Below are 18,476 nucleotides of genomic sequence, written 5' to 3'. Positions count from 1 at the left end.
TGGTTCCTCCAGATGATGTCTTGAGCTAACTGGACCCTATAAAGGAGCTGTTGTGGTAGCAGACCACGAAACATGGTTGAAATTCCTGCTGAGCTGAATCTGTATTGAAGTTGACAGGAACATAGAGTATGAATGGGAGGGTTCATGAGGTGTGCAGTTCTTTGGGTAAATAAAAATGGGTTGTGGTACTGAAACACTGGAAATGATCTGAGAAAAGGAAAGAGTCTAATATTAAACATATTGGAATGGGTGGATAGAATACGGTTCATAAAATTACAGCCGAATGGAATGGAGTCAGGATGAAGTTACTCCTACATTCATAGTCATTATAGACTACATCCTTGTGTTTGTGTCTATGTATGTCTATAAATATATACATATAGGCGTAGGAGTGGCTGTGTGTTAAGTAGCTTGCTTACCAACCACATGGTCCCGGATTCAGTCCCACTGCGTGGCACCTTGGGCAAGTGTCTTCTACTATAGCCTCGGGCTGACCAAAGCCTTGAGTGGATTTGGTAGACGGAAACTGAAAGAAGCCCGTCGTATGTATGTATATATATATATATGTATGTGTGTCTGTGTTTGTCCCCCCATCATCGCTTGACAACCGATTCTGGTGTGTTTATGTCCCCGTAACTTAGCGGTTCAGCAAAACAGACCGATAGAATAAGTACTAGGCTTACAAAGAATAAGTCCTGGGGTCGATTTGCTCGACTAAAGGCGGTGCTCCAGCATGGCCACAGTCAAAAGACTGAAACAAGTAAAAGAGTATATATAATATATATATATTTTATGAAGATTTCGAGCGTGGCCGTTTCCAGTACCGCCTGACTGGCCTTCGTGCCGGTGGCACGTAAAAGCACCCACTACACTCTCGGTGTGGTTTGTGTTAGGAAGGGCATCCAGCTGTAGAAACTCTGCCAGATCAGATTGGAGCCTGGTGTAGCCACCTGGTCCACCAGTCCTCAGTCAAATAGTCCAACCCATGCTAGCATGGAAAACGGACGTTAAACGATGATGATGATTACGATTATACACACACACACACACACACATATATATATATATATATCATCATCATCATCATATACACACAAATAAAGGTTACAAATCTCAGTGAGGGATAGCAAAATGCTATGAAAGTACTGTTGAGTTACCTGTACAAGTAACGTTGAACATTATAGTTAGTACTCAACTGCAAGGTAACTATGGAAACCGTGGTTTATATTTATTCTAACAAGATAAGAAAATAGAGAGGTAATAAATAAGTTATTGTTTTTTTTTAATTGAAAAATAGACAAACATCGCTTACAGCTTTTTCAGTTACAGCACTTCAGAAAATTAATAAAATTTTTAATTATTTGAAAGTTGTATCTCGTCAGAGGTATTTTAAGGTATAGAAAATAGGTGTTCAATTCCTGCATGTAGTGTAAACAGCCTCAGATGATATTTAACTTTCAAATAATTTATTTATTTTATTTATTAATTTTCCAAAAGTCTGGAATTGAAGAAGCTTTTTCCTCAAAGTTATCGGCGAAAACGTCGGATCTTGTGAATTTTTCGAAGTCTACTACCTACCCCCTCGGAAAAAAAATTTACCCACAAATTTCTTTATAACCGTAATGTATGCCGTTTGAAAGGTATTTATATAAAGTTTCATTTAAAAACCCCATTTTCCTAAAAGTTATGAGGCAAAAACTCGGATCTTGTGAATATTCCCTAGTCCTCTCCGAAACCTCGCCATTGCTTAACGCGCATTTTTGTTTTCATATTCCTTTCATACGCATTTTTTTTTATACCCAAGCACTTTCTTTTCTTTTTTTTTTTGAACAAATTCCGAAACGGTCGTAATCTACACCATCTGTTGCGTATGTATTGAAAATTTCATTAAAAATTATCATTTTTGTCTGAAAGTTACGAAGAAAGAAACCCGAAAGAGGCACAATTGTGGGCACTACTTAAGCAGAGTGGTCCCAAACGCGCAGTCGCGCTAGCTAGTCGTGAGTGGGCGATCCTAACCCTAACCCTAAACACATATATTCATTTGCACACGCGAGCACGCGCACTTTTTGTAGGATCGACCACGCACGACTAGCTAGCGCAGGTGCGCGTTCGGGACCACTCTGCTTTAGTAGTACCACAATTGTGTAGGTATGTCCAGATTAGTAAACTTTGCCCTTCACCTTTTTGCTGGGATTTAATAAAATAAATACCAGTTGACATCTGAGGTCCAGGTAATCCACTTAGGCAGCACCACCCACTCCGAAATTACTGGCCTTGTGTCAAAATGTGAAACCAACATTTCATGCACATGCGCACTAAATGTACTTCCGCTTCCATTCAGTACGTCTTGAATTTCTTTTGATCGACTCCCAAACACATTTATGATACATTTCTCTATCATCTCACGCACTTATAACAACAACACTATCCTTTATAATAACATTTCCGTAAGTATTAAACTATGAAAACATTAAATCTTTTAATACTTTGTGTCTCAGATGCCTTGATGTGTGCGGCATTTGTCTGCTATTTCTAGCTATGGAGGCTACCTTCTACTCGCTCCATCGTTTCCACGTTTGTTTGTTGTGTGTTTTAGTTGGAGAAATATTCTCAAATACACTCCCACCACAGAAATGTTGAGAAACCAATGCTTTATAATTTATCGAATGTTTGTTTCTTGATATGGGGAAAGGGACAAAATAGGTAAGCGGGGCAAAATGAGTAATTTCTAAGTTCTTTATATACTCCCTACCTGTTTTGAATTATTTACATTGTGAGTATTGCTATATTATGTTTAGGAATGACAATTGGTTGTCATGGTTGATGAAGCTGCAGTCCGAAACATTGTCAGTTGCCAGGTGTTTTTTTTTTATTTTCAGGAGGTTTTCCCGCAACTTTCAACCCGATTGTAATTCATGTTGCTAATAAAATATCTGGACGATCTTTCTGATAAGATCTGCTGTGCAAAAAAAAAAAAAGGCGGAATTCTGCCATCAACACTTGACAATCACTGTTGGTGTGTTTATGTCCCCATCATTTAGCAGTTTCACGAAAGAGGTCAATACAATATGTACTAGGCTCAAAAAATAAGTCCTAGGTAGATTTGATTGACTAAAACCCTCTAAGATGATGCTCTAGCATGGCCACAGTCAAAACAGCTGAAACAAGTACAAGACTATTTGTGTGTGAATGTGTAACTGGAGTTTACAAATATTTTATCTTCACACAAGATTTTCTCATGTAAATTTTAATAAATTAAAAAGTTCTAGTAAATATTTATTTCTAGAGTTTATCTCCATGGAAATGTTAAATCTGTATTTTTTTAAGTAGCCTCTATATGTTACACTGTTGTTTCTTTATTATTTCAGAATATCAGATGACATTGGCATAACAGAAGATAAATAGAAGCAAGAAGAAAAATGTCTATATATTATGAATTTTGAAGAATGGAAAAGAGTGAGAAATTGAAAGATCTGACTTTTCCAGAAGATACAGAACAAGGGGAACAAAAATTGTCGCATGACTGTGATGTCTGTATAAAGCCCTTCTCTGAAAAGGGCCACTTGAATAAGCACAAACGTATTCATACAGGGGAGAAGCCATTTCACTGTGATATCTGTGGTAAATCATTCTCTAAAAAAATTAACCTGACAACACACCAACGTATTCATACAGGAGAGAAGCCATTTCACTGTGAAGTTTGTGGTAAATCATTCCCTCAAAGTAATAACTTGACAAGACACAAACGTATTCATACAGGAGAGAAGCCATATCGCTGTGATGTCTGTGGTACATCATTCTCTGACCAAAGTGCTTTAAATTCTCATATACTTGTTCATACAGGGGAGAAGCTATTTCACTGTGACATCTGTGGTAAATCATTCTCTCGAAAAGGTAGCTTGACAGCACACAAACTTATTCATACCGGAGAGAAACCTTATGATTGTGGTGTATGTTTTGCATCATTCCTTGGCCGAAGTGCTTTAAATTCTCACAAGCGTATTCATACAGGAGAGAAACCATTTCACTGTGACATCTGTGGTAAATCTTTCTGTCAAAAAGGTAGCTTGACTACACATATACGTATTCATACAGGAGAGAAACCTTATCACTGTGATGTCTGTGGTACATCATTCTCTCTGCGAAGTGCTTTTAATTCGCACATGCGCTTCCATACAGGGAAGAAGCCATATCCTTGTGATATCTGTGGTAAATCATTCTCTCAGAAGGGGAGTTTGACTACACACATACGTATTCATACCGGAGAGAAGCCTCATCACTGTGATGTCTGTAGTATGTCATTCTCTGACCCAAGTGCTTTAAATTATCACATGCGTGTACATACCGGGGAGAAGCCATTTCACTGTGACATCTGTGGTAAATCATTCCCTCAGAGTAATAACTTGACTAGACACAAACGTATTCATACAGGAGAGAGGCCTTACAGCTGTGATGTCTGTGGTACATCATTCTCTGATCGAAGTGCTTTAAATTCTCACATAAGTGTTCATACAGGGGAAAAGCTATTTCACTGTGATATCTGTGGTAAATCATTCTCTCGAAAAGGTAACTTGGCTACACACAAACGTATTCATACCGGAGAGAAACCTTATCACTGTGATGTCTGTAGGACATCATTCTCTGACCGAAGCGCTTTAAATTCTCACATCCATGTTCATATAGGATAGAAGCCATATCATCTGTAGTAAATCATTTTCTCAAAGTAGAGCTTAACTTCTCACAATCATCTTCATTCCGGAGAGACACCATATTCCTGTAATATCTGTTCTCTTTCAACAGTGCTTTAACTTATTATGAAGGAGAGAAGCCATGTTACTGTGACATCTGTAATAAATGTTTCCCTTTTAATAGTAAGCTAATTAATCGTAAACATATTGAGACACCCTATTCTTGTGGTGTCTGTGGTAAATCATTCTCCCAAAATGACAACTTAGCTACTCACAAACGTTTCCATACAGGAGAGAAGCCATATCACTGTGATATCTGTGGGAAATCATTCTCTGTGAGTTCTAATCAGACATATCCACACAGGAAACACAAACGAGATCATAGCAAGGGTGAAGTGTTCCCACTGATATTTGTGGTAAATCTTTCTCTATAAGTGATGATCATGATGGTGATAATGGGCGTGATTCAATGTTGTCAACATTGATCATGCAATTAACATTAGACTAAATCCGTTGCAAAGATCAAATGGTCTTAACTAACCATTTAGTATTTGAGCAACAGTTTTTATCCCTGCACAGAGAGAAAGAGATCAGATCAGAACGACCGATGCTGCCCAACACACAGAACCAAGCCATGAACTTGCTACAGAATTTCAACCATGATACAACTTCCACTGTTCCAGATAGAGTTCCTTAAAATTTGTCAAACCAGTTACTTCACAATATGTAAGACATTTGCCATGTATTTTTATAAGGGGTTGTAATAAATAACAGTTGCATTGAATTTACCTGGTTCTTCTTGTCATTCATTTATCTTCTGTCACTCCAGGCACACAGACTAGACCAGTTCATGCATGACCAACACACAGCTACATCAAGATGAACCAGCCACGGTTATCTGAAACAAAACATGACATTCTATATATACATATCCATATATGTCTTTGTGTTTGTCTTTCAGTATTGCTTGACAACCGGTGTTGGTGTGTTTATGTCCCCATTACTTAGTAGTTCAGCAAAAGAGACCGATAGGATAAGCATCGGGCTTAACAAAAAGCAGTCATTGCCTCTCTGAAGTCTAAAGTTCGAAGATCATGCTTCACTACCTCGTCCCATGTCTTCCTGAATCTACCTCTACCTCAGCTTCCTTAGATACTGGCATTTCTTTATAAAGCTGTTCTTTCCAAATGCATCACATGACCATACCAGCACAGTTGTCTCTCTTGCACACCACATCTAATTCCTCTTACGCCTAACTTTTCTCTCAAGATGTTTACACTTTGTGGAATGTGCACTGACAATGCACATCCAGCAAAGGATACTGGCTTCATTTCTTTCAAGCCAACGTCTGTCATCAGTTGTCACAACCCAGATTTCACTGCCATACAGCATAGCTGTTCACACACAGTCATCATACAATCTGCCTATCACACTGAGAGAGTGGCCCTTTGTTGCTAGCAGAGGTAGAAGCTCTTTGAACCTTGCCCAGCCTAAGCTTATTCTCACAGCTATGCTCTTAGAGCAGCCACCTCCACTATTAACTAACGTGGCGCAATACAGTATGATGATGCTGCCCTACATCATTGCCCAGGTACTTGAAATATCTTGAGGTAACATTTCCATCGAGAGAAGGCACGAAACAACAAAATGGATCCTGGTGTGAATTGTATATAAATGAAGGTACTGTAATGGCATCAAGTAATTGTTGGCACTCCGTCGCTTACGACGTTGAGGGTTCCAGTTGATCCGATCAACGGAACAGCCTGCTCATGAAATTAACGTGCAAGTGGCTGAGCACTCCACAGACACGTGTACCCTTAACGTAGTTCTCGGGGATATTCAGCGTGACACAGAGTGTGACAAGGCTGACCCCTTTGAATTACAGGCACAACAGAAACAGGAAGTAAGAGTGAGAGAAAGTCGTGGTGAAAGAGTACAGCAGGGTTCGCCACCATCCCCTGCCGGAGACTCGTGGAGCTTTAGGTGTTTTTGCTCAATAAACACTCACAACGCCTGTTCTGGGAATCGAAACCGCGAATCCGCTGCCCTAACCACTGGGCCATGGCGCCTCCACGGCATCAAGTAATAAATCTCCCTTATATAGAAAGATGAATTCCATACATGAATTTGTGTTTGTTTATCACATGATGACAATAAGTGACTTGCATATGTTATTTTATTTATCAAGGCAGTAATGGCAATTATATAATCTACATTTATAAAATTCTTTGCCTGCCTGTTCCCAATGCATTCTCAGACAGCTCAACCAAATTAAATCAAATTTTACATGATAATAGAAGTAGAAGACAGTTGACCAAGCAACCATGCAGTGGGACTGAACCCAGGACCATTTAGTTGGGAAGCAAGCTTCTGACTACACAGCCATGCATATTGGTTTTAATAGTTTCATAAAAAAATTCATGCGAAACAAATTCAAAGTCTTGAAGAAATTGTCTTTATTCCAAAAGTATCCCGCAAGTAAGTTAGCTTCAATGTGGTAACATAAACTATAGAGTTGAGAAGTTGTTACCACACACTGTTCCATCTCCTCTCTCATGTGAATACATTTACAGCGTCACTTTTTATTGTTTTGGATTAGAAGGAACTCTGACAATTATAATAATTCCCTAATGAGTAGCTTGGTTATTGCTATGGAGGAAGACCACAACATTACAACCATTTTCGGAGGGGGCCAAAATGCTTATTGTTCTTATGAAGTGTCACATTGACAGTCATATATCTATAAGAATAGATACACATTTAGTTCACACTAGAGTGGTCATTTATCAGCACTTGGTTATTACATACTAATTTCTACAACTATTGAATGTGCAATCATAAATATCATTTTATTTATGTATATAAAGATATATATTTTGCATGTAAATAAATGCTACAAGAATGTATTTTCGAATTCACTGCATTTGCTTATATTTAAAATAAAATTGTATTAAAGATTTTCAATGACAATCAAAAATTACTATTATGGTCTTTGTAAGAAGTAGGCAGTGATAGGGCTTTTCTCCAGTATGAATACGTTTGTGTGTAGTCAAGTAACTACTTGTGGAGAACAATTTACCACAGATATCACAGCGATATGGCTTCTCTCCTGTATGAAATCGTCTGTGTCTAGTTATGTCACTACTTTGAGAGAATGATTTGTCGCAGATATCACAAGAATATGGCATCTCTCCTGTATGAATAAGATTGTGTTTACCAAAGTTATGGCTTCTCTCCTGTATGAATATGTTTATGTTCAGTCAAAGCAGAGTTGCGAGGGAATGATTTACCACAGATATTACAGGAATATGGTTTCTCTCCTGTATGAATACGTTTGTGTTGAGTTAGGGTACTACTTTGAGTGAAAGATTTACCACAGATATCACAGTGATATGGCTTCTCCCCTGTATGAAAATACTGGTGGTTATTTAAAGCACTTTTTTCAGAGAATCTTGTACCACAGATACCACAATGATATGGCTTCTCTCCTGTATGAAGACGTTTGTGTGTAGTCAAGTGATGACTTCGAGAGAATGATTTACCACAAATGTCACACTGAAATCGCTTCTCCCCAGTATGAACAAATACATGAGAATTTAAAGCACTTTTGTCAGAGAATGATTTACCACAGATGTCACAGCGAAATGGTTTCTCCCCTGTATGAATACGGTTGTGTTTAGTCAAGTAAATTTTTCTAGTGAATGATTTACCACAAATGTCACAGTGAAATGGTTTCTCTCCTGTATGAATAGTTATGTGAGAATTTAAAGCACTCTGGTCAGAGAATGATGTACCACAGACATCACAGTGATAAGGCTTCTCTCCGGTATGAATACGTTTGTGTGTAGTTAAGCTATTACTCCGAGGGAATGATTTACCACAGATGTCACAGTGAAATGGCTTTTCCCCTGTATGAACACGTACGTGAGAATTTAAAGAACTTTGGTTAGAGAATGATGTACCACAGACATCACAGTGATAAGGCTTCTCTCCTGTATGAATACGTTTGTGTGTAGTCAAGTTATAACTTTGAGAGAATGATTTACCACAAACTTCACAGCGAAATGGTTTCTCCCCTGTATGAATACGGTTGTGTTTAGTCAAGTAAATTTTTTTAGAGAATGATTTACCACAGATGTCACAGTGAAATGGGTTCTCCCCTGTATGAATACGGTTGTGTTTAGTCAAGTTAATTTTTTTAAAGAATAATGTACCACAGACACCACAGTGATAAGGCTTCTCTCCAGTATGAATACATTTGTGTCTAGTCAAGCTATCTTTACGAGAGAGTGATTTACCACAAATGTCACAGTGAAATGGTTTCTTCCCTTCATGGAGATGCATGTGCGAATTAAAAGCACTTCGGTCATAGAATGATGTAAAACAGACGTCACAGTCATAAGTCTTCTCCCGTGCATGAATACGTTTGTGTGTAGTCATGCTACCTTTTTGAGAGAATGATTTACTACAGATGTTACATTGGTACGGCTTTTCCCCTGTATGAACACGTTTGTGAGAATTTAAAGCACTATGGTGAGAGAATGATGTACCACAGACATCACAGTGATAAGGCTTCTCTCCTGTATGAATACGTTTGTGTGTAGTCAAGGTATTACTTTGAGGGAATGATTTACCACAGATGTCACAGTGAAATGGCTTTTCCCCTGTATGAATACGTTTATGAGTAGTTAAGTTATTACTTTGAGGGAATGATTTACCACAGATGTCACAGTGAAATGGCTTTTCCCCTGTATGAATACGTTGGTGTGTAGTCAGGTAAAATTTTTTAGAGAATGATTTACCACAAATGTCACAGTGAAATGGCTTCTCCACTGCATGAATACATTTGTGCATATTCAAGTGACTCTTTTGAGAGAAAGACTTTTTACACACATCACAGTCATGTGATAATTTTTGTTTCCCTTTCTCGGTGCCTTTTGGAAAAGTCAAATCCTTTGCTTTCTCACTCTTTTCCATTATTCTTCTTTGAAAATTACAATATATATATTTTTTTTCCTTGTCTTTGGTTCTATAGTCTTTTGTTTACAAATATTTCGACTGCTGTATCTCTGTCCATTGTGTTACCTTTGTTCCAAAACTCTTTAGTAAATTTATCCACGTTTAATCTGCAAACAGACTCATCTTGTAGACACTCCAGCCAGTGATGTCTAGAAAGGTTGCTAATAACACATTTCAGAGTAAATATATCAGAGGAATTCTACCATAGATTTCTAGAAACAATCTTTTATATCTGCTCTGTACAATATCTTCATTTTGGTCTTTAAAAGATGATAAATAATGAGAATGTATCTTCTGTTATGCCAATGTCATCTGATATTCTGAAATAATAAAGAAACAACAGTGTAACATATAGAGGCTACTTAGAAAATACAGATTCAACATTTCCATAGAGATAAACTCTAGAAATAAATATTTACTTGAACAAAAGAACTTTTTAATTTATTAAAATTTATATCAGAAAATCTTGTGTAAAGCTAACATATTTCTAAACTCCAACTACACATTCATACACACACACACACATATATATATGTATATATATATATATATATATATATAAACAAATAGTAAATGAGTATATGCATATATACGTACAGGTATGTGCATACCGACATCCACCTGTATGTATAGGTGCATATCTGGGTACAGGACATTGCAAACAAAACGTAGACGAGAAAACACACAAGCCACATAGAAAACATTCTTCTTCATCAGCTACCCCCGTTTTAACACCGGCGTTTCGAAGAGCTGGGCAGGACGCATCGCTAAAACGGCTCTTCCCATGGACCGCAAATTAAATTTGTATACACAAATTAAACCTTGCCATGGAGGAATATATATATATATATATATATACCCAACATCGTTTTCCCAGTTAGACCTGGTGTTCGTCAAGGTTTGTGTCTTGGCTCCCACTCTGTTGAATGCCTACATGAATTGGAGACTTGGCTGAGTGGTGGCTCAATCGAATTATCGTGCAGTCAAAGCTAAAACTAAGATTACAAACCTAGATGATGCAGTTATTCTTGCTCAGTCTCTTCATATCTTAAGTAGCAATCTTCATTCAATGAACAAGGAAGTGGTATCACTTGGCTAAAGAGTCTCTTGGGTCAAGACAAAGATCTAGTCCTTCCTAGGTTTCTTGGAGGACTGCACAAATAAAATAACAGCTTAATAGCCCTTAAATCACGCATCAAAAATATATGTTAATCTGTTTTGTTCGGTTTTGGCATAATCGTATGAATTGCAATGAATAGAACACAAATTCGCAAACATTTTCTGAAAGTTCCACAAATAATCAAAAAGCCAACGCATGTTTAAAACATTATTCCACCATTTTTTTTTTTTCACAGCAGACTCCGTCACCTGTATTTGGGGATTGCAACCTCAGCAACGCTGATAACCAATTTTCACTCCTAAATATAAAGTAGCAATACTCAGTATTCGATACATTATAATAAATCATTGGTTTCTCAACATTTCTGTGGTTGGAGTCTATTTGAGGATATTTCTCCAACGAAAGCACACAACAAACAAACGTGGAAACGATGGAGAGTGTAGGAGGTTGCTTCCATAGCTAGAAATAGCAGCCAAATGTCAAACAAAACAAAGGACATCTGAGACACGAAGTATTGAAAGATTAAATGTTTTCATTGTTTAATACTTACGGAAATGTGTTTAGAATGTTGTTATAAGTGCGTCAGGTTGTAGAGAAATGTATTATAAATGTGTTTGGGAGTCGATTAAGAGATATTCTAGCATCAAACACGTTTGTCAAGATATAAGGAATTGAGGCCGAAGTACATTTAGTGCGCATGCGTATGAAATGATGATTTCACATTTTGGCCGAAGGCCAGCAATTTCGGGGCATGGGATGGTGCTTAAGTCAATTACATGGACCTCAGTAGCCAATTGGTATATATTTTATTGAACTCCCAAAAAGATGAAAGGCAAAGTGAATCTGGTAAATGTTTTGAGTAACCCCGAACAATTTTCACCAAGAAAAATAATAAAAAGAAACTCGGATTTTTTTTTTCCTTAGTGAAAAATCATACTGGGGAAAAGATAATGGGGGGGGGATTGAAATTTCCGAGGCTTCCACCCCACCCCACCCACCCCATTTTTCGGACCCCAAAAAGGGTTTTGTGAAAATCGTGCGGAAGTTAACTCTAAAACTTATTTCTCATGCGCACTAAACGTACTTCCGCCTCCATTCATCGCATCACTAAAAGTCTCTCTGATGCTCAGAATTCCTCTTAACTCCTAAATGAATTTATAATAGATTTCTCTACCACCCGACGCACTTATAACAATAACACTATCCTTTATAAGAACACTTCCGTAAGTATTCAACAATATAAGCATTTAATCTTTTAATACTTCGTGTCTCAGATGTTCTTTGATGTGTGCGACATTTGGCTGCTATTTCTAGCTATGGAAGCAACCTTCTACTCTCTCCATCGTTTCCACATTAGTTTGTTGTGTGTTTTAGTTGGAACGATCCCCCCCCCCCCCCCGGTTTTTATATAGATCCACAGGGTAAACCTGACCCTAACCCTGACCCTAACCCTAACACTAGTTTTGTGAGATTTGGCTGTTATTTCTAGCATGTAAATAGCCTGCTTGATGGGGGGGGGATTGAAATTTTTCAAAAATTTTTTTTTCAGAATCGGAATCTCCATAGCCTAAAACGTGGGATTCCGTAAAAAAAATAATAAATAAGGGGCGGGGGGAAAGGTTCAGATTACATATAGTCCATCTCTACCGAGAAATATTCTCAAATACACTCCAACCACAGAAATGTTGAGAAACCAATGCTTTATTATAATTTATCGGATGTTTGTATCTTGATGTAGGGAAAAGGGACAAAATAAGTAGGCGAGTTTCGAAATGTGTAAGCTTCACACAAGATTTTCTGATGTAAATTTTAATAAATCAAAATGTTCTTTTGTTCAAGTAAATATTTATTTCTAGAGTTTATCTCTATGGAAATGTTGAATCTGTATTTTCTAAGTAGCCTCTATATCTTACACTGTCTTTTCTTTATTATTTCAGAATATCAGATGACATTGGAATAACTGAAGATACATTCTCATTATTTATCATCTTTTAAAGACCAAAATGAAAATATTGTACAGAACAGATATAAAAGATTGTTTCTATGAATCTATGGTAGAATTCCTCTGATATATTTACTCTGAAATGTGTTATTAGCAAACTTTCAGGACATCACAGGTTGGAGTGTCTACAAAATGAGTCTGGTTGCAAATTAAACGTGGATAAATTTACTAAAGAGTTTTGGGACAAAGGTGACACTGGACAGAGATACAGCTGTTAAAATATTTATAAGCAAAAGACATAGAAGCAAATAGAAAAACAAAAAATATGTGATTTTCAAAGAAACAAAATGGAAGAAAGTGAAAAACTAAAGGAACTAATTTTTCCTGAAGATAAAGAAAAGGGGAGGAGGATATCACATGACTGTGATGTCTGTAAAAAGTCATTCTCTTATAAGAGCAGCTTGAATATGCACAAACGTATTCATACAGGGGAGAAGCCATTTCACTGTGTCATATGCGGAAAATCATTCTCAAACCGAAGTGATTTAAAATCTCACATTCGTATTCATACAGGAGAGAAGCCATATCAGTGTAACATCTGTAGTAAATCATTCACTCAGAATGGTGCTTTAACTTCTCACAAACGTTTCCATACAGGAGAGAAGCCATATCACTGTGATATCTGTAATAAATCATTTTCTGTAAGTAGTAACTTAATTACTCACAGACATATCCATACAAGAGAGAAGCCATATCATTGTGGTGTCTGTGGTAAGTCATTCTCTTCAGCTAGTATCTTTGCTACACACAAGCGTATCCATACAGGAGAGAAGCGTTATCACTGTGACATCTGTGGTAAATCATTCTTTCAAAAAATCCACTTGACTACACACAAAGGTATCCATACAGGAGAGAAGCCATTTCATTGTGACACTTGTGGTAAATCATTCTTTCAACAAAATAACTTGACTACACACCAACGTATTCATACAGGGGAGAAGCCATTTCACTGTAATGTCTGTAGTAAATCATTTTTTCAAAAAAATAACTTGACTATACACAAACGTATTCATACTGGAGAGAAGCCCTATCACTGTAATGTCTGTAGTACATCATTCTCTTGCCAAAGTACTTTAAATTCTCACATAGGTGTTCATACAGGGGAGAAGCTATTTCACTGTGACGTTTGTGGTAAATCATTCTCACAGAATTATAACTTGACTAACCACAAACGTATTCATACAGGAGAGAAGCCTTATTGCTGTGATATCTGTGGTAAGTCATTTTCTCAAAGTGGCCACTTAGTTTCTCACAAACGTTTCCATACAGGAGAGAAGCCATATCGCTGTGATATCTGTGGTAAATTGTTCTCAAGAAGTAGTTGCTTGAATATGCACAAACATATCCATACTGGAGTGAAGTCATTTCACTGTAACATTTGTGGCAAATCATTCTTTCAACAAAATAACTTGTCTACACACAAACGTATTCATACAGGAGACAAGCCTTATCACTGTAATGTCTGTGGTACATCATTCTCTTACCAAAGTGCTTTAAATTCTCACATACTTGTTCATACTGGGGAAAAGCGATTTCACTGTGACATTTGTGGGAAATCATTTTCTCAAAACTATAACTTGACTAACCACAAACGTATTCATACAGGAGAGAAGCCTTATCACTGTGATATCTGTGGTAAATCCTTCTCTCAAAGTAGTGGCTTAGCTACTCACAAACGTTCCCATACAGGAGAGAAGCCATATCGCTGTGATATCTGTGGTAAATTGTTCTCCACAAGTAGTTACTTGACTACACACAAACGTCATCATACTGGAGAGAAACCCTATCACTGTAATGTCTGTAGTATATCATTTTCTTCACAAAGTGCTTTAAATTCTCACATACTTGTTCATACAGGAGAAAAGCGATTTCCCTGTGACGTTTGTGGTAAATCATTCTCTCAGAATTATAACTTGACTAACCATAAACGTATTCATACAGGAGAAAAGCCTTATCGCTGTGATATTTGTGGTAAATCATTCTCTCAAAGTGGCCACTTAGCTTCTCACAAACGTTTCCATACAGGAGAGAAGCCATATCGCTGTGATACTTGTGGAAAATTGTTCTCCAGAAGTAGTTGCTTGTCTATGCACAAACGTATTCACACAGGAGAGAAGCCATTTCACTGTGATATCTGTGGTAGGTCATTCACTCAACATGGCAACTTAACTTCTCACAAACGTGTTCATATAGAGAAGAAGCAAACCCATTGATAGTTGTGGTAAATTGATTTCGATAAGTGGTCACTGAACACTTTGCCCGACAGATTATTCTGTCGAATGTCATGTTTATTGACATTATTTTTCAATTTGTCATGCATTATCTCACAGCTTTCAAATTTTGATGATGTGATTGTTTATCTTCAGAATAATATTGTAAGGTAGGTGTAAGAGGTCAATTCTGGATAGTTTGAACATAAAATTGGTAGAATATTAGGGGCCTGATATGGCCACTTTAAATGCTAAAGGGTTAACCCTGCAAGGACCATAGCATTGAAAATCTTTATTCAGTCCAATTTATTTGAATATAAGCAAATGCGGTTAATAAAGGCTTTGAAAATACATTTTTAGTATTCATTTACATGCAAAACATAAATATATGTTGACATATTTGAAATGATGCTCATGATTGAACATTCAATACAGCTATAGAAATTAAAAAGTAATAAGCAAAAGTGGTGATTTGTGACCACTTGGTACTGTTAGTGTTTACTAAATGTGTATCCATTCATATAGATGTATGACTATCAATCAATGTGACAATTCATAAGAACAAGAAGCATTTTGAGCTCCTCCTAAAATGGTGATAGTGTTGTGGGCTTTCTCCATGGCAGTAACCAAGCAACTTATCAGAGAATTACTGTAATTGTCAAAGTTCCTTCTCTGCCCAAAAAATAATAGGGCTGTGAGCTGGCGGAAACGTTAGCACATAAGGCTAAATTCTCAGCAGCATTTTGTCTGCCGTTATATTCATCATCATCATCATCATCATCGTTTAACGTCCGCTTTCCATGCTAGCATGGGTTGGACGATTTGACTGAGGACTGGTGAAACCGGATGGCAACACCAGGCTCCAGTCTGATTTGGCAGAGTTTCTACAGCTGGATGCCCTTCCTAACGCCAACCACTCAGAGAGTGTAGTGGGTGCTTTTACGTGTCACCCGCACGAAAACGGCCACGCTCGAAATGGTGTCTTTTATGTGCCACCCGCACAAGCCAGTCCAGGGGCACTGGCAACGATCTCGCTCGAAAATCCTACAGGAGCCAGTCAGGCGGTACTGGCAACGGCCACGCTCAAAATGGTGCATCTCATGTGCCACCCGCACAAGAACCAGTCCAGGGGCACTGGCAACGATCTTACTTGGCTTGCCGGGTCTTCTCACGCACAGCCCATTTCCAAAGGTCTCGGTCCGTAGTCATCGCCTCGGTGAGGCCCAATGTACGAAGGTCTTGCCTCACCACCTCAGCCCAGGTCTTCCTGGGCCTACCTCTTCCACGGGTTCCCTCAACTGTTAGGGTGTGGCACTTTTTCACGCAGCTATCCTCCTCCATTCTCACCACATGTCCATACCAGCGCAATCGTCTCTCTTGCACGCCACAACTGATGCTTCTAATGTTCAGCTTTTCTCTCAAGATACTTACACTCTGACGGGTATTCACATTGACATTACACATCCAACGGAGCATACTGGCTTCATTCCTTGCGAGCTTACGTATGTCCTCAGCAGTTACAGCCCATGTTTCACTGCCATGTAGCATGGTTGTTCGTACGCATGCGTCATACAGTCATACAGTCATATATTCTGAGTTCAATTTCCACCGAGGCCGACTTAGCTTTTCATCCGTTTGGGGTCGATTAAATAAGTACCAGGTATGCACTGGGGTCGATGTAATTGACTTAATTCTTTTGTCCTTATTTGTCCCCTTTATGTTTAGCCCCCTGTAGACAATAAAGAAATAAAAAAAAAGGGACTTTCTCTCTCTAACTGTAAATTTATTCACACAAGAGAGGAGATAAAACTGTGTGTGATAACAACTTCTCAACTCTATAGTTTATGTTACCACATCAAAGCTAACTTACTTGCGGGATACTTTTGGAATAAAGACAATTTCTTCAAGACTTTGAATTTGTTTCGCATGAATTTTTTTATGAAACTATTAAAACCAATATGCATGGCTGTGTAGACAGAAGCTTGCTTCCCAACTATATGGTTCTGGTTTCAGTCCCACAGTGTGGTACCTTGATCATGTGTTTTATACTATAGCATTGGGCTGCCCAAAGCGTTATGAGTGGATGTGGAAGATGGAAACTGAATGAAGCCCATCATATGTGTGTGTTTGTATATTTTTAGGCCTGTGTATCTCTCTCACCCCCCACCCCCACTCCATCACTTGACAACTGATGTTTATGTCATTGTAACCTAGTAGTTCAGCAAAGGAACAGATGAAATGAGTACTGGGGTAGATTCATTTGAGTAAATGTTTCTCTAGGTGGTGCCACCCCAGCATGGCTGCAGTCGAGTGACTGGAACAAGTACAAGATGAAAGATACCCACACCAACACAAGCCTGCATGAAACAATGGCTGTTCTTAGACGAAGCAAAATTAAGAGTAACTGGATGAGGTTAATATATGCTGAGCTGGATTAGTTTCTGGTTGTTTTTTGTTCCTGTGAAAGTTGACGTAAACAAGGACTATGGGGTTCGTGAGGTGTGCAATTCCTTGGGTAAATAGAAATAGGGTGTGAAATTGAAACAAAAGGAAGGATCTAAGAGACAGGATGTGTTTGATATTGAACCTGTTGAAGTGGAAGTATGGAAAAAGGTTCAAAAGATTACAGGACATAGAAGTGTTGTGGGATGATGAAGTTACTTCTCCAGGCATTATCATTATAGACCACATCCTTGCCTTTCATCATCATTGTTTAACATCTGCCTTCCATGCTAGCATGGGTTGGACGGTTTGACTGAGGACTGGTGAAACCGGATGGCTGCACCAGGCTCCAATCTGATTTGGCAGAGTTTCTACAGCTGGATGCCCTTCCTAACGCCAACCACTCAGAGAGTGTAGTGGGTGCTTTTACGTGTCACCCGCACGAAGGCCAGTCAGGCGGTACTGGCAACGGCCACGCTCAAAATGGTGTATTTTACGTGCCACCCGCACAAGAGCCAGTCCAGGGTCACTGGCAACGATCTCGCTCGAAAATCCTACGAAGGCCAGTCAGGTGGTACTGGCAATGGCCACGCTCAAACTGGTGTATTTTATGTGCCACCCTTTGTGTGTGTATATGTGTATAAATAAATATATTACATATGTGTATATATGTAACCCTAACCCTAATCCCCGTTTTCCGGAGGAGAAAAAAAAGTGTCTTGTGGCCACCGTAATTCATTTAACGAAAAAAAAGTAGCGTTTTCCAATGATTCCAGGAAGGAAGGGTGAAATTTCCGAGGTATCCACCCCATCCCACCTGTTTTCCGGACATAAAGATGTGTTTGTGGCATATTAGGCGGTCAACTTGATTTATTCAACGGAAAAAAGATTTTTCTAATAATTCCGGGGATGGTCTGGTTCCCCCACCCCCACCCTTTTTCGGACAAAAATAAAGGGGGTTTGCGGCACATTAGGAGGTCAGGGTACTTGAT

General features: G+C 38.3%; 4 protein-coding genes across 11 annotated transcripts in view; 2 read left to right on the top strand and 2 right to left on the bottom strand.

Moving 5' to 3' along the window:
* LOC149130448 (uncharacterized) overlaps nucleotides 1–6,711 on the bottom strand; it is a 105,410-nt gene extending 98,699 nt beyond the window's left edge. The window contains exon 1 of one of the 4 annotated variants that reach the window (XM_089344287.1): nucleotides 5,481–6,711. The gene's annotated coding sequence lies outside the window, so the exon portion shown is untranslated. Of the gene's footprint in view, nucleotides 1–2,183; nucleotides 2,331–2,755; nucleotides 3,315–5,480 lie in introns of those variants that run through there. The other 3 variants (XM_089344290.1, XM_089344285.1, XM_089344289.1) reach the window with 3 other exon arrangements.
* Nucleotides 1,979–5,479, top strand: LOC106880989 (uncharacterized). Of its 2 annotated transcripts, XM_089344317.1 has the most exons (3): nucleotides 2,305–2,450; nucleotides 3,372–4,674; nucleotides 4,971–5,479. In XM_089344317.1, the coding sequence occupies exons 2-3, from the start codon at nucleotides 3,450–3,452 to the stop codon at nucleotides 5,123–5,125; spliced, it is 1,380 nt and encodes a 459-aa protein (XP_089200443.1). In that variant the 5' UTR covers nucleotides 2,305–2,450; nucleotides 3,372–3,449; the 3' UTR covers nucleotides 5,126–5,479. The 2 variants fall into 2 exon arrangements, with proteins under 2 accessions (XP_089200442.1, XP_089200443.1); XM_089344316.1 differs by lacking the exon at nucleotides 2,305–2,450 and adding an exon at nucleotides 1,979–2,151 and having other exon boundaries at nucleotides 3,372–5,479.
* Nucleotides 6,712–7,123: 412 nt separating the features above from the next.
* Nucleotides 7,124–18,476, bottom strand: part of LOC106880981 (uncharacterized) — a 45,239-nt gene continuing 33,886 nt past the window's right edge. The window contains exons 1-3 of one of the 3 annotated variants that reach the window (XM_052977332.2): nucleotides 11,381–11,506; nucleotides 10,720–10,862; nucleotides 7,124–10,030 (exon numbers count right to left, since the gene is read on the bottom strand). In XM_052977332.2, the coding sequence (XP_052833292.1) occupies nucleotides 7,914–9,668 (1,755 nt within the window). In that variant the 5' untranslated portion in view covers nucleotides 9,669–10,030; nucleotides 10,720–10,862; nucleotides 11,381–11,506 and the 3' untranslated portion in view covers nucleotides 7,124–7,913. Of the gene's footprint in view, nucleotides 10,031–10,719; nucleotides 10,863–11,380; nucleotides 11,518–18,476 lie in introns of those variants that run through there. The other 2 variants (XM_052977331.2, XM_052977334.2) reach the window with 2 other exon arrangements.
* On the top strand, nucleotides 11,543–16,958 carry LOC106880986 (uncharacterized). 2 transcript variants are annotated; one of them, XM_052977329.2, is made up of 2 exons: nucleotides 11,543–11,676; nucleotides 12,768–16,958. In XM_052977329.2, exon 2 carries the CDS (start codon nucleotides 13,120–13,122, stop codon nucleotides 15,043–15,045), a length of 1,926 nt encoding a protein of 641 aa, XP_052833289.2. In that variant the 5' UTR covers nucleotides 11,543–11,676; nucleotides 12,768–13,119; the 3' UTR covers nucleotides 15,046–16,958. The 2 variants fall into 2 exon arrangements, with proteins under 2 accessions (XP_052833289.2, XP_014786652.2); XM_014931166.3 differs by lacking the exon at nucleotides 11,543–11,676 and adding an exon at nucleotides 11,702–12,053.

Source organism: Octopus bimaculoides, chromosome 28 (genome assembly GCF_046866305.1).
Source record: "Octopus bimaculoides isolate indiv1 chromosome 28, ASM4686630v1, whole genome shotgun sequence".
Classification (NCBI taxonomy): domain Eukaryota; kingdom Metazoa; phylum Mollusca; class Cephalopoda; order Octopoda; family Octopodidae; genus Octopus; species Octopus bimaculoides.
Note: the sequence above shows the minus strand (reverse complement) of the source record. Positions and strands in the feature narration are given on the sequence as shown.

Bases quoted from the DNA above. Each gene is read 5' to 3' on its own strand.
- LOC106880989 (XM_089344317.1), top strand. From the start codon at position 3,450: ATGGAAAAGAGTGAGAAATTGAAAGATCTGACTTTTCCAGAAGATACA. The intron at 4,675-4,970 runs ATGTTCATATAG...CTACTCACAAAC, and splicing joins CGCTTTAAATTCTCACATCC to GTTTCCATACAGGAGAGAAG.
- LOC106880986 (XM_052977329.2), top strand. From the start codon at position 13,120: ATGGAAGAAAGTGAAAAACTAAAGGAACTAATTTTTCCTGAAGATAAA.